The sequence below is a fragment of the Zeus faber genome (assembly GCF_960531495.2).
Source record: "Zeus faber genome assembly, chromosome: 4".
Lineage (NCBI taxonomy): Eukaryota > Metazoa > Chordata > Actinopteri > Zeiformes > Zeidae > Zeus > Zeus faber.
The window spans coordinates 6,411,547-6,427,083 of NC_137191.1; the positions used below are offsets into that span (position 1 = coordinate 6,411,547).

Genomic DNA, 15,537 nt, shown 5'->3' on the forward strand with positions numbered 1-15,537 from the left:
AAAAAATATATACAGAATACATTTCTATGCACTTTGCATATTCTGTATATATTTGGGTTTTTTTGGTCTTGTTTTTTGTATGTTTGGCTATTTGGAGTTCAAAGAGAAAATAACAGTGAGTAAATAAATAATAGAAATGTAGAAAGGTACCTCAGGCCCTGGCTAATGTCTCCTTTGTTTTCGGTCACTCCTGCTAATCCTATTTGGATAAGAACAATCATAATAACGACGATAAGCAGAACAAAGCTGGAGGAATATCCAAAAAGAGAACAAAAAAAAAAACTAAAATGGGAGGATAATTAAATTATGACCTCGGTAAACAACACTATTTCTGTCCCAATTCTTGTTGACAGCTATGCAGCTTCTGGAAAAGAATAATGCAAACTTGTTCGTATGAAGAACACGAGGACGCCTGGACAAAAATGTACAAAATACAAAACATTTGAAGCCGATACTGAGCTGCATCGCGTACGATTCTCCGAGCCAGTCATGAACATCCGCCGTTCGCGTTCGTCACAATGAGGCCGCTGCACGAGTACCGGTTGCCGTGCTGCAGGGGTCCACAGGTTAAATAAGGGAAACCAACTCTTGTGTTGCAAGATCATAACTGCTCGGCTGCACCAATTCACGACAGCTATACGTAGCGACAAAAGGTTCGACTTTTTTTTTTGAGATTCGGTCCTTGACGAGTCACTCGGTAAAACGAGTTGTTCTATTTTCCGGTGCGTTTTCTTGGTGCGTTTGGTGTCACGCACGGTGAGCGGGGGAGGACTTCCTGAACCGTGAAAGAGAGTCGGGGGAGTGGGTCCGGCCCTGACTTGTGAATGGAATTCCCACAAGAATCGTTTAATTCTGTCACAATTTTTTTATTGGGTGGAATGCACATTGTAAATCAGTCACATTCAATATGAATTATGGCAAACGCCTTGACCTGCTTTTTTGCTCTGGACTTTATTTTAGTCCTCAGCGATTATTTTCAGCGTTTGAGTGGAAGATCCACTCTTTTTCCAGGGCGACTCCAGACATCGTTTGAAAGATGTGCTCGCTACGAACCAATCGTTTGTGAGAGGTGAAACGTGAACGTCTGGCAGAGAAAACAACACTTGCTAAATTCGCTAATCGCTTCCCACCCCCCAAAAAAAAAACCCACTGTCACTGTATCAGGCATTCCATCATTTGAAAGGACAAAAGTAATAAAAGTTGTAATCTCATCGTTTTAATGGTCAACTATGTCTGAGACGCAAATGCATGTAAAAATGTTCAAACGTTTAAAAAAATGTTTTCATACTATTCAATGTAGTGAAATGTCCATGTCTATATATATATATATATATATATATATATATATATAGAGAGAGAGAGAGAGAGAGCGAGAGAGAGAGAGAGAGAGAGAGCGAGAGAATTAACAAGTTAATGTGCTAAATTAACACATATATCTGTAAAAACAGACACGACCATGTACAACACTTACATTGGCGAAGACTAAAACCCAAATAAAAGAAAATAAACTGTAATAAACTAGAATACGTCTATGCAAAAGTCGATTTATCGCCCCCCGGGGATGGATGATTTAAAAAATGACTATTTACAACTCACTCTCTTATTTACAGCAACCTTGAGAAGAGCATGCGCGATTCAAAGACTTTTCTCCAAAAAAAACAAGTTCAAGGTGTCGTCAGCTTAATTAACTTTTCCAAATTCTCATCGATTCCGCGATTAACGTGAAGTTTCAATGGAATATATATATATACATACAGAGAACAGAACGGAGGATAATATGGTACATTTCAATAATATTCCATGTTTTATTCATTTAAAGACTTTAAAGACAGAACGGTCTATTATATAGAGGCAGAAACAATCTCCACATCAACTGTCTGAATAATAATAATAATAATAATAATAATAATAATAATAATAATAATAATAATAATAATAATAATCATTGTTTGTTTTCCCGACATGAAAAAAAAGAAAATAATAGATCTCAAGAAACAAAAATATTCAGTTATTTTTTCCTTTTTTTTTTTGCCAAATAATGTTATTTTTTTCTGGAGCTTATACACAAAACTTCATCTAAGTTTTGCAGTTTAATTACAATGGGTCTGGTTGAATGGATGTTTAAATATATATGTTCATATATATTTATACGCACGCCGCCCTGGACACCCATGCAAACCTGTAGAAATGAGGTCCCTTAGAAAACTATTAACAACCATCGTATTGGAGAGTTACAAAACGGAAAGAGAGAGAGAGAGAGAGAGAGAGGGAGAGGGAGAGAGAGAGAGAGAGAGAGCGATCTTGTCGTTCTGCACATGAACAAACCGTCGTCTAGACACTTGTGCAGTTTGGAATCTCCCTCGTGCTCTCGCAGGCGTTTCCAACTCCCCCTGGACGGAGGATGAAGAAGAGGAGGAGGAGGAAGAAAGAGAGGGAAGAGAGCATGAGGGTAGACGTGGAGCTTTGCTAATCTCTCTTTTCTCCTGTTCTTTATCTTTTTCTTTTCTGATCCCTCCTTCCTCCTCGTGCAGCTGCTGTATGAGGCGTATGGAGGAACGCGGGGAAGGATGAAGATCTACGAGTGCAGCTCATTTTGAAAAAAAAACAAAAAACTACAGACAGTTGGTAAAAAAGTACAGTTGATATGGATCAATAGATAGGCAGTTCTATCTATCTATCTATCTATCTATCTATCTATCTATATATATATATATACAGTAGATATATATATATATATATATATATATATATATATACTGTTTATATACTGTATACCCATGACATATCCAGACCATATCTATAATGTATTACTGTTGGAAGACCAATTTCCAACTTGATAATATTTGAAATATGGGATTTGCGATCCATACATATTCATTCATTTGCATTAAATATTAATTTTGTTGATATTCACACGTGACACAGTCACCTTGATCTGGCAGGTGGCACATGTCCACAGTACAACATGTAATATATGTCATAATACAACTATCTTCTAACTTTAATGGAAGGTATCTCTGTCTGTCTGTCTGTCTGTCCGTCTGTCTGTCCGTCTGTCCGTCCTTCCATTAACTCAACAACCGTTCATCCGATCGACTTCACACTCGGCGGTTGCATCGCTGGGGACCCAAGGACGTGCAGTGTTGAATTTGGTGCAATTTGGACACGCGACACGTGTTATATTTATAACTTTGAATAAACAGCGAACAGCGAGCCAGCAGTGGTGGGGTCACGAATGAGTCACAAAGAGTGTCTTTCCCCCGCGTTTGAATTTTACTGGCACTTTTATCTTCCAACGTGGAAGACAGGACTAAGTCACTGACATTTTGTTAAACTGTGCCATTAAAGTGTCTGAGAAAGTCTTAAATCGTGAACAGGCATGCGGCGGTACATGTGATGGTTGATGAGATACGCCTCCCTGACTGTGATTCACTTTGAAGGTTGGAATCTGAAATAAAATAAAACCCGTTCCACCCCCCTGCAGAAAGATGGCTCCTGCGGGCTCTTCCTCTGATGTACATGATATGCATGATGCTGATATGCCGTCTTTCCTCAAATGTAAACTGGTCGTCAAATAAAAGCCGGGCCTCTAATAAATGCCGGGGGCGTGGTCGACACGGACGAATAAAAGCCTGCCTCACATACAGACCCGGGGGGGGGGGGGGGACCAAGGATACGATAGTATCACGACATGGAGAGTTTTCCATACATAAAGCATTGCTATCAAATTACTTGCGATACATCACTATTATTTAATGTAAAATAAAATTAGATAGAAAACGTCTAATTTTACAGTGCATCTTAGTTTAACGGTCGGGTTGAATCCCAGGTGTCGGTGCTGTTTTGGTCGGTACAGGGTGAGCCTCGGACCGACCGCCCTGTGCAGTGCTTCATCTCCCGGACTGGATTCATATTATTAATACTATTTATATGATCTGTATTATTGTCCTTCTAACAGGGTTTTATCACTTTCCAGCCGAGTGGAGGTGTGAGGTGCCGGGTGGAGGTGTGAGGCGTGCCGGGAGGCTGCTGGCTGTGGCGACGGCTCGGTTCCCAGATCCGTCTGGACGGCTCTTAGAAAGAAACGTATTAATTGAACTTATCGATCAGATAGGATGTGATTGATGGATGAATGGATCCGCAGTGAAGTGCTCTTGGCCCGGGTGGAGGAGCGGGGTTTGGGCGGGTGCGCTAAGCCCCGCTGGGCTCCTGCTCGGACGGGAGGTGTCGGTGGGGCTGATAAACGGCTCAAGGGCTGAAACAAATCAATAAAACTATAATCTAAAGTATATTATATCTTGTTGCATATGGTATGTCCTATGGTTTTAATTTTAAAGGGATCTGGGAAGTGTTGGTATTAACAGCGTCATTCAGTAACAGAGGTTTAACAGGGCAACGGGAGCAGAAAACAAGGAGGCTTCAGCCTAAATCAACAGGGAATATAAGAACCTGCCTCTAAGCCTGGTACCCTCTGCTGTTGAGGTAAATAAAGGCCCTGGTCGCAATTTGAGGAAATACAGTATATGAGATAATGATATATATGATATACATGATTTTGATGATATACATAATATTCATGATATACATGAAAGAGATGATATACATGATACACATTATATATGATATACATGATATACAGTATATGATATACATGATTTAGATTATAAACATGCTATACATGATATACATGATCTACATTATATATATCATATACATGATATATGTGATATACTGTATATACTGTATATTATACATGATATATATGATATGATATACTATACCCAACTTTGGTTTCCAACGCCAGTGAAAGTTAATTAAAACCTTTTTCTGTTGTTTTTTTGAGTATAAAATTGTAGTGGTTAAATGTAAACTGTCATTAAAATGCAAGAATCTTCCTTTTTCTGAAGGCTGCACATCACGGCCTACATAGGGCCAGTTGGGATTGACTCTTTTAGACCTGGGGTCATTTAGTGTATTGCACAATTAAACTGAGTGGCTGACTGTTGTTTCACACTATCCTGTTTATTTTAAATATTTACATACAATTTTTATAATATATTAATAGATGAACAAAAAATATATTTTCCATAATTCTTTTGTTCATGTGCTATATAATCTACATATTAAATAAAATGAATTATTAATCTTTATTGACACAGTATCTAGGTATAATAGGTGATCAAAAAAACCCTGCAAAACTCATTCAATGTAGGAACACCAGAATGAGGAATTGACTTTTTAATGATATTAATCCTTCCACAGGATTTGCCCACGTGTGGTCACGTCAAGTTGAAATAATTTCACAAACTTTTCATCCTGAAATATGTGACCCACCACAGACTTTAGGTTCATTTGGTGGCTTTTGCCTTTTTTCCCCGCAACATTTGAAAGTGAAGAATCAGAGCTTCAAAACAAGGTGTCACATGTGTAAATCAAGCAAATATTTTTAAAGCTATGACTTTTTAATGACACGGGTGTGGCAAACTGTGGTTCTGAGATAATCACCTTCAAAGTTTTCCCCACACTTGGCTTCATTCCGCCCGCTCCCAGAATGTAAATGGTTTGGAGGACCAACAAACCGCATGGCTACTTGAGACTTTATTTAGATAAAGTGAATTTCCTTTTCTTCCAACTTGTACCAGGCGCAGTGCTGTGAGTGTTTTTCCTCCAGAAAGCGCCTTGACGGTGTTCCTGTGTTTTTTATTTTAGATTTAGATTTTATTATTTCCGCTAGTGTCCTAAACACTATAACGGCAACAAAACGGAGAGATGGTTCACGGATCATGGTCACGGTGACTGGGACTGTCTCCACTGGCAACTAGAACCACACGGACGCTGATTTTATTGGACATTTATCGTTTTTTGTCAGTTTCCTACTTGAATGCAACTAAAACGTGTCACACACATTTTCTCCGTTGTTCTTTGTTATTTTGGAAGAACTGGATTCATTTTTTTGTGTGAATGCTCTTTACTTCTAAATCCTGCATTTCTCTAACGGGGACATTTTCAGTCACTCTTTGAGGCCCCGCCCGAGCAAGTACTTGGTGGCAGTCATTGAAACCATGGAAACGGCCGCTGTACACCTCCATATTTCTGATTTTGTGCGACGGGCGCCTCTTTGACATTATTGGATATTTTGGGGTTCCAACTCACTTTTGATCCTGGCGTCCAGCTCCTTCTCCATCAGCTCCTTGGAGGCAGAGAAGTCGCTCATGGTGATTTTGGGCGTGCCATCGCCGGGGCCCACCGAGCCGATCATCTCCTGCTCCTTCTCCTGGTTCACCTCCGCGTAGATGTTGATCCATGGGATTTTTCTGGCGGGGCCAGAGATGGAACAACATTTTGAGCTTTCTGTTTGCCCAACATCACCAACAATTTTCAAAACCAAAATCTCAAACCAGTGACTTTCGTTTCACCTAGGTAGGTCGGTGCTAAAGCTGCTGGACGTCAGGAACATGGACGTTCATGATTTAAATTCACTATTTCCACTTCCAAAATGTCATCTTTTAATTTAAAACACAAAAAAAAAAAAATGTTGTACACATTTAATTCAACTGTGTGTGTGTGTGTGTGTGTGTGTGTGTGTGTGTCCATATATATTAGTTATAAGTTTTCTTTGATCAGAGAAGAAACAAAAAAATGACCAAAAGATAATTATTTTCCAAGTTATGTCTGTGCCAAAGCTACTAGTACATCTAGAATATGGAAGCACTCATCAGCTTAACTGCCTATTTTTTAAATAAACACCACAAAAATGACATATATTACTATAAAACCCCAATATATACATATTGGGGTTTTATAGAAGAAAAGAAACAAAAACATTACAAAATAACCCTGTTTATTTTCCCACGGTACATCTATGCATGAAACCTCAAAATACATGTTGTACGCGTTCAATCCAACAAATTCAATATATATACAATATACTGTATACTGTATACTGTAAGTTATGTTTGTTATTCAACCGTAAGAAACGTATCATCTTTAGACTAATGGAAAATATCCCCATTATCTATAATTAATGGCACCTTTTTCCATTTCCCAGAGACATTTAGAAGAGAACTCTGAGTAGGAATTAATTATTCAGCGAGGAACAGCCACGGCAGCGGTGCGCTCGCACGTTGAAACATTTAGCGCTTTTTCTCACATCTTACGATCACTGATTGGTGCGGGAAGTGACGCTGGATATATGATATGAGAAAATGCAATGAAGCTTTCCGGGTTCCCCACCTCTTGAACTTGTAGATGAGGAAGACGGCGAGGCCGAGGAAGACGACGGAGAGAAGCATCAGCATGGCAGAGCTGCTGTGTCTGGGGCTGGAGTCCACCAGGGGGGCTGGGGGGGAGGAGGGGGTGGAGAGAGATACGGGGGAGCGAGAGAGATGGAAGGAGGAGATAAGAGATGGAGGGAGCGAGAGGAGGGAGGGAGGTACGGAGAGAGAGAGACGGGGGAGGGAGGGTGGGGTGGAGAGAGGCGGAGGGAGAGAGGAATGGAGAGGAGGAGAAGGAGAGAGGTGGGAGGAGGAGGACAGAGATGGAGGGAGAGAGAGGAGGGGGAGAAAGAGGCGGAGGGATGAGGGAGAGAAAGATAGGGGAGGGAGGAGAGAGAGGAGGGGGAGAGAGAGGGGGGGTGGAGGGATAAGAGAGAGATAGAGCGATGGAGGGATGAGGGAGAGAGATGGAGGAGAGGGAGGGATGAGAGAAACAGTGTGAGGGAGGGATGGAGGGAGAGAGAAGTAGGGAGGTAGCGAGGGAGGGAGAAAGGGGAGAGAGGTGGGGGGAGGGGTGGAGAGAGAGAGAGAGAGAGAGAGAGGGAAAGGGAGAGAGGGATAGGGAGGGGAGGGACAGAGAGAGAGAGAGAGAGGGTTAACCACAAAAATCGTCACAAACCATCAAACCTTTCTCTGCTGATGACGTACTAATGGTTGGTGATGCTCGACGCGCAAACGATCCGTTCGTAATGAACAAATCCATGCGTTGGGAGTCTGGAGTCACTCCGGTGGAAGGGTCCCCACATAATGTGGATATTTCTGAAAACACCTTGAAAAAAAATCTCTTTGTCCCCACCAAAATGCAAAAACCATTTGAAACACTCACATGAGCTCGCCAGACCAGCAGGGGGCTATAATTTGTCATTAAACTCGATGTCCAACACCACAGAATGGAAAAAGGAGTTTTGAAAAACTGTATTTTCTCTTAAAATCTTCAAGATCAGATAAATTCGTGAAGCCTTGCAATTTAGATCTTGCAACCCAGGAGCTACTTTCCGTTGTGGACGTCTTTTAAGTGGAATTTAAGACATTTCGACACGGTACAGCGGTTGAAAAACACTGCTCTAGGGTACATTATTAAGTAATGACTGAGGAGGTGTCAGGCTGACGCTGACTTTTAGAAGAGGTTTCAAAGACGGCAACCTCATCCCACCATCACACAAGTTGACCATACGTTAAATTGCTCGAGTGATAATGATCCCTTATCATTATGATCCATATTTCAATATTCTCCCTGGTTTCGCAATGTTTGACAGGGTAAACAAATGCAGCAGAATAACGCGGAAGATTCTCAACACGCAGAGGTTATGTATGTAAACGCTTATGTCAGCCTGGCAACCAGAACGACCAGATCTGCTTCCCCGGGGAAACTGGGCAACCATATTCGTATATCCTGATCAAAACAGTGACTAGTGACCACGTCTTGAAGGTAAAATGACGTTGATGTTTACCTCTGCATCAATTTTCTTGGAACCCCCTGGAAGCCCCCAGAGAACCCCCGGGGGTCTCCGGACCCCAATGTTGAGAATCCCCATGTTGAAGACCCCTACCTACCCTCCCTACCCCGAACACAATTTTATAGCAAGATTTGGCTTTTGTGTTTAAATGTTCCTTTCTATAGATGAACAGAATTCAAAGTGTCCCTATTATTATTATTATCATTATTATTATTATCATTATTATTATTATTATTATTATTATTATTATTATTATTATCATCATCATCATTATTATTATTATTATTATTATTATTCACTTTCGATTTACTTTTGGAACGTAAATTACTCCAAACACGGAGGTCATTCAGAAGGGTTATGAATGTATGTCTTGCTCGTAGAAAGTGTATTACAAACTTGTTTTTGTTTTAAATATAAATGTCTAAAGTTGTGCGAGCGTGAAATTATTGTTTCCAACGCCTTCCAAACAAGATGACAGCGGCATTCAATTAAGCGCGATCTAAATTCATAAAAAAAAACCCGCTGTATTTATTGGAAACAGTACCGAGCAGAAACAGTGCCTATTTAAATTATATTAATAATAAATATAAACAATGAAAAAATATAAACAATAATAATAACAGTAATAATAACCTGCAGGCAGAAATACACAGGGTCCAGTTCAGTGGTGTTGGGTATGTGATAAAGGCTTCCCAGTTTACGTAATGCTGGGATCAGATTACATGAATTCAGCACGATTTTGACCCGATTGTGTCGACGTCTGTCTGTGATGGGAAACGCTGTGGTATTTTTTGACATGACTTCATATAATTAACAACACTTTGGCTGGAATATATAACACTTGCGTGAGAAGTAAATATAATTTAAGATGAAGTCTTACCAATTTATTCAATTTAACATGACATGTAACCAATTTAATGGTTATATAATACAATCTTATGTTACTGCCATTATATCTTACGTTATAATGGCAGTAAATCCGGCTTTGACTATTATTGACTTATTATGGAAGGACTAATATGAATTTATGTAATTGCTTTCAAAGATGGGGTTTTTTTTCAACGTTATTCTCTTCCCTGTCGTCACTATTTAACACCGTCTCCCTTTTCAAATCAAGCCCTCTTACGTTCAGCTGCTGGCGGCTGCATGTGGATGAAATGCCTTTAAAACAACCGTCCTCGCCTGCCTGTACACCAGCACTTCTCCTTGTTATAACGCATGGTGTTGCCTGTGGAAATAGAGCTGCACTTTCCACTTTGTGAAAGGCCGTTCAGCGGTGATCCACTGTGTTCTCCTTTCTGCTCGGACAGCTAATAAACTGCTTGAGTTTCGGTAGTTTGTGTCTGATATTGCCTCGTGTGCTGTGTCGCGCCCTGATGCCGCTGTGACGGACAGGTGACCTTTTGGTGCAGTGTCGAGCAATGATGACGGAGCGACGCGGTGACGCGGTGACGACTCTATGTGATTCATTTACGTGTTCCGAGTCCCAGTTTCCTGACGCGTCCGAGTGCAAGAAACACATCATGGACTCCCACAGTTTGCATGTTGTGACTTCCTCGCATCCCGCAAAATGAGGAGGGACGCGACACCGCGTCTAACACCGGGTTAGATGCAGAACAGAATGCGTTCATTTACAAAAAGGGCAAAATACATCAAATGTAAACCGAAAAGCCCCGCCGGCGTCAAGCAGCTGAGGCCATGCACAGACATCTGCACAAGCGCAGTTTGCAACCACTACAGAGCGATGGAGTCCAACACCACGCACCTTGCACCTTGCACCATGCGAATGCGCGTCCAGAGCCACAATTTTCACCTACAGTAGATAACAAATTGGAAGATGTCACAACCACCCTCGCTCCACCACCCGACCGAATGAACACCAACACTCTCTTACTTCCTACGTAAAATTGAATCTTTTTTTAACTAATTCCTGCTCCAAGTGTAGATCGATATGGATGAAAGGGCTGGACCCCTTGTAATAATAATAATTCTAATGAATATAGCCGCAGGCAGCAATACCGTTCTCCAGATTCTGTGCAAAGCAGCACAAGTTACAATTAATTCGGTTTTTACGACCACTCAGAGACGAACCGTGGGTTTATATAGTATTGGTTCTTGGTGTCACAAATTGCCTGTGTTCTCAATGTAACACCAATGTTCTTCAGTTTTCGGCGAGTTTGTAATGGTTGATCAATATCTCCTGATACAAATGTAGATCGGTGTGAATCAAACTCGGACACGTTCTGGTTCCAACGAAAGTTCCGCGATTGTCTTTGTTTTTACGTTGTTAGAATTAGATGTTACTTTTTTTTTCTTTTTCTTTTCTTCTTCTTTTCTTTTATACCTTCTCTTTGTTTTTCATTCCATTTTTCGATTGCATTTGGTAAATTGATCAAGTCTATCAGTTTATCTGTATTTTTCCTTTTTTTTTCTTCTTTTCCGGAGGTTCAGGAATTGATATCACATAATGGTCTTTATACTTTTCATACTATCTAGATGTATTAGACATATGAGCACAATCTTCAGAATTTGGACATTTAACACATGTAACAACTTCATAATGACATTCAGTCATAAGTTTTAAGTAAATTCCTGTCTCTATTTTAAATTGTTGCTTTGATGTACAATATTTTAACCATTTGTAATAAGTATATGTGAATATACAGTATGTACACCTAGTACGTCTGCTGCTGCCTGTATTTCAACTTCAGTAGCCCAACTTCCAACATTTTTCATTTGTGATAATTGTAAATTATTTTCAACAGATAAGTAGTCATGTTTTAAATTATAACTGTACACATTGGAGATTTCTTTTATTTGTTTCACCACCATAAGTCTTATCTTTTTGTGACTTCCTTCATTTTCACTCATTGCAAATGAAAATGCCCTAAAGAAGCAGTTACCATCGGCCACAGTGGATTTTGAATCACAAGGGTGAGTCATTACTATGGCTTTATGTATTCTAAAATTATCATTTGAATGACAGATGTTACATTTCAAGGGGTTATTTTTTTGATATATAGTCATAGGAAGGATTTAAAACGTTGTATTTTCAGACTCATTGAGTATAATTACATCAGTTTAATAAAAATTTGTTAAATCTTTATTGCTGTCAACTATATTTGAAGTATGAACACATTTGTGTTGTAAATATGAATTTGTTCTCAAATCATCATTTGTTTGTTGTGGTTCTTCATGAAACACACTGTATTTAGTTTCAGTAACTTTACTATTGGTATCTATTTCTTAATTGTCTAAAATACTATCGGTTTGGCCAAAAGTGACACTAAATAAGTGAGTTCTTATATTGTCGCACATCTTTGGTAAAGTTGCTGGTACAAGTTGAATTATCACGTGTATCTTTCAATTGTGTGGGTCGGAATCGATGTGTTTTGTATATGTTTTTGCTACTGGATGGTTCATAGAATTGACTTACTCAGTGTTGTCGTTGTGTGTCAATAACATCCGTTTGTAGTGCTGTGATTTCAGATATCGACTGACTTCGACTAAATTGATTATTAGAATTACAGAAATGACTATAGACGGTTACAATGTTGTTGTAGTAAGCTACAGAATTACTGGGTCATACTCATATAGCCCAATTTTGTTCTCTGCATATGATTCAACAGTTGGATACCACGATCCCTGCTTGATAATTGCACATGTACTACCAGAAATAGTTAATAAACATGCATCATTATTATTTAACAGTGATTTCTTAATTCCTCTATCAGTTGGCATAGCTATATTAAACAACACAGAGTCATAGTGAGCTACACCAATGCACCAATAAACGTCATAGCATATCAGCATACGTTACATCATTTGGAATGTTGTATTAAACATAGTTTGTCCTTTTGGCAATTCCGTGTTTGCAATATAATCTCTTCCTGCAATATAGCTATTTGTTCTACCACACTTTTTCATATCCTGGTAAAGAGTTTATTTTAATCAAAACATCATCTAGGTCATTTTCTGCCCATGTACAAACATTCTGGGTATGTTTTTAAGAACTTCTGTTAAACTGATAGCTTCACACTGCTTGTGAAGCGAGTCTCCAAACTGTGAATAATCCTGATGAAATAAGCCCTTTAACACTGACACCTATGGCGAATTAACACTTTACATTAACATTAACTTTATTCATAGATATAATTTCAACATCTGTTTTAAAAGTTTTTTTGCAGTATTTTTCTTTATTATTTTCTTTTTGAATATTGTGACTGACCTTGAGGGCTGCATTTTTGGACAACTGCTTCCAACCAGACAAAACAACAATTTTCTTAGACAATAAGACAATATTGTCTAAGACAATATTGTCTTAGACAATAATTGTCAATTTTGTCTGGTTGGTTTTTCACAAATTTACGCTCCGTATGTTCATTGATTTGGATGAAATGTGAACCATGAGTTGTTTGTGACGTACCAGTTCAAACTAAATGTCAACCATGTTCGTAGTTTCAGCTGTTGTTCTGTTAAGATAGTTTTAGTCCTGTTCCAGATATGTTGATATAGTTTGACATGTCGGTGATCCAATACCACCTGGATACTTGGGGTCAAATGTGGTCGGCTTTTCACTAATTTCTGCTCCGTATGTGGATCTATTTGGATAAAACTTGAACCACGACATGTTTGCGACCTACAGATTTAAACGAGACATCAATCGTGTCCGCAGCTTCTGCCATTGTTCTGTTCCAGATAGTTTTAGCGCCGAAAAATTTTGCTGGACTCCTAAATATAGCTGCAGGCAGCAATACACAGGATCCAATTTAGTTGTGTCAGGTACCTATTACAGTTTTCCAGGTTCTCTGAAATGCAACTCAAGTTACAATTTTCCGAGTTTACACTGAAGGCGGCATCGGCTTCCCGGTCTGTCTTCTCCTGGTTGCTCTTCTCATGGAGCAACCACTACACGGTTTACACAGTGCAACTCTCTGAATACGAATGACCACCCAGAGACAGAAACTGGACTGATAACATTGGTCATGATAAGCTAATCAAGGTACGCCAAAAATTCTTCAACTTCTGGTAAATTTGCAACGGTTTTTCACTAATTCCTGCTCCAAGTGTAAATCCCTGTGGATAAAACTTGCACCACAAGAAGTCTGAAAATCCCCAGTTCTAATAATAATAATAATAATAATAATAATAATAATAATAATAATAATAATAACAATAAAAATAATTATTAAAAAAAATATATATATTATATGTGTATAATATTTAATAAGGTTTTTAAACATTATACTTTATTTTACAGCATTTGTTAAAATATTGTTATTGATTAAATCAAGGCTGCTTTTAAAGCTCTTCTTAAATGCACCTTATTAATATACTTTTATTTATAGATTGTTTTCTTATATGTTGTGTTATATATTCTATTTTAATTACATTTCTGGTTTTACAGTTATTTACCTATCTGCATATTTTATATTTATTACATGCATCTTTACTCTTTCTAGCTTGTATTCTTTTATGCAGCACTATGTCAATTTATTTTAAAAAGTGTTTAACAATAATGATAATAATAATAATAATAATAATAATAATAATAATAATAATAATAATAATAATAATAATAATAATAACAACAATAACAATAATAATAATAATATAAAAGTCTTCATGTGTATCAATGAAACCAACATTTCCCAGTTAACGCAGAGTTAAGAACTGGAGCCCAGTGACGCTGGTGACATTTCTCCAACAGCCCCAGGGCTTTGTGGACCTTTTTTAGGGGGAGGTGAAGTATGAAGAACGACCCCTTGTCGACCCGCAGTCCGGCACACTGCGGCCATTTCCCCCCTTGGAATTGTTTTATTTAATGGAAGCCGCCAAAGTGCAGAACAACTTTTTCTAAACAACTTTTTTTCTGAAATATCATAATACCATTGGTTTCCTTATAATTGCATTTTGGCATAAGCCCTAAGTGTTCTAGTCAAATCAAACTTGTTTTAGCACGCGTAACCACTGGTGTAGTGTAGGGTATATGCAGGTATATGGTGTATACCTACTTATTTTTCAGTCTGTATTGCGTTTTCTAAATCCCCTCTGATGTGCATCATTCTGTAGTGTCCTGCAAGTTGCAAGTTACTGAGAGACAGTCTGAGCACATGTTCCCATGGGCACAGGAAGTGGGGCGCTGAAAGGGCCGCAGCACCCCTCATTTCTGGATGCTCCTTAAGCTTCCTGCTCGCACTTGGAGCGCTGTCTGGAGCAAAATGAGCTTTGCTGTGTGGAGCGCTGTGTCCCACAGTTGGGACAGTTGGCAGTTGTGTTACAGGGCACATGTGCAGTCCGTTCAACCTCTACGTGGAAAGGCACGGGGCTGCACTGCCTTTCTGTCTAAATGTACATTATGAATGGAGACTACGGATAATTTCTTACGTATGTGCTTTGTGGATTAAACAAGCGCGTCCACCTCACTAGACGTCATCACATCAACTCAGAATGTTAGCGCTCGCCGACACGATGGCAGCATTTAGTGTCTTCTAAACTTTGCAAGGCTTTAATTTGAATAAAAAGATCTAGTGCTTTGAGGTGATGGGAGACACTTGGGCTTGTAAATCTTCACCAAATGAAGGGGCAGAAGTTTTCCCTGGGAGTGGAACACCAAGAGGGATTGGCTGCTGTGAGTGACTACACACTGCATTGTTGTGGTAATTATTGGTGCGCCAACACCAAACTAGAGGTTTTCACGGGTCCCAAAATTCTGACCCGATTTCGTTTGAACCCAGGACATTTGTCCTAAGATCAGATTAGAACCAACCATTCAAATATTTATTAATACCTCTACTCTTTTTGCC

The 15,537-nt window shown here is 39.1% G+C and overlaps 1 protein-coding gene across 1 annotated transcript in view; it reads right to left on the reverse strand.

Moving 5' to 3' along the window:
* Positions 1–2,331: 2,331 nt before the first annotated feature.
* LOC307228881 (VPS10 domain-containing receptor SorCS3-like) overlaps positions 2,332–15,537 on the reverse strand; it is a gene marked incomplete at its 3' end in the record, with an annotated part of 115,434 nt that continues 102,228 nt past the window's right edge. Inside the window, exons 23-25 of the mRNA XM_079998716.1 lie at positions 7,234–7,339; positions 6,154–6,314; positions 2,332–2,390 (exon numbers count right to left, since the gene is read on the reverse strand). Of these exons, the coding sequence (XP_079854842.1) occupies positions 2,332–2,390; positions 6,154–6,314; positions 7,234–7,339 (326 nt within the window). The remainder of the gene's footprint in view (positions 2,391–6,153; positions 6,315–7,233; positions 7,340–15,537) is intronic.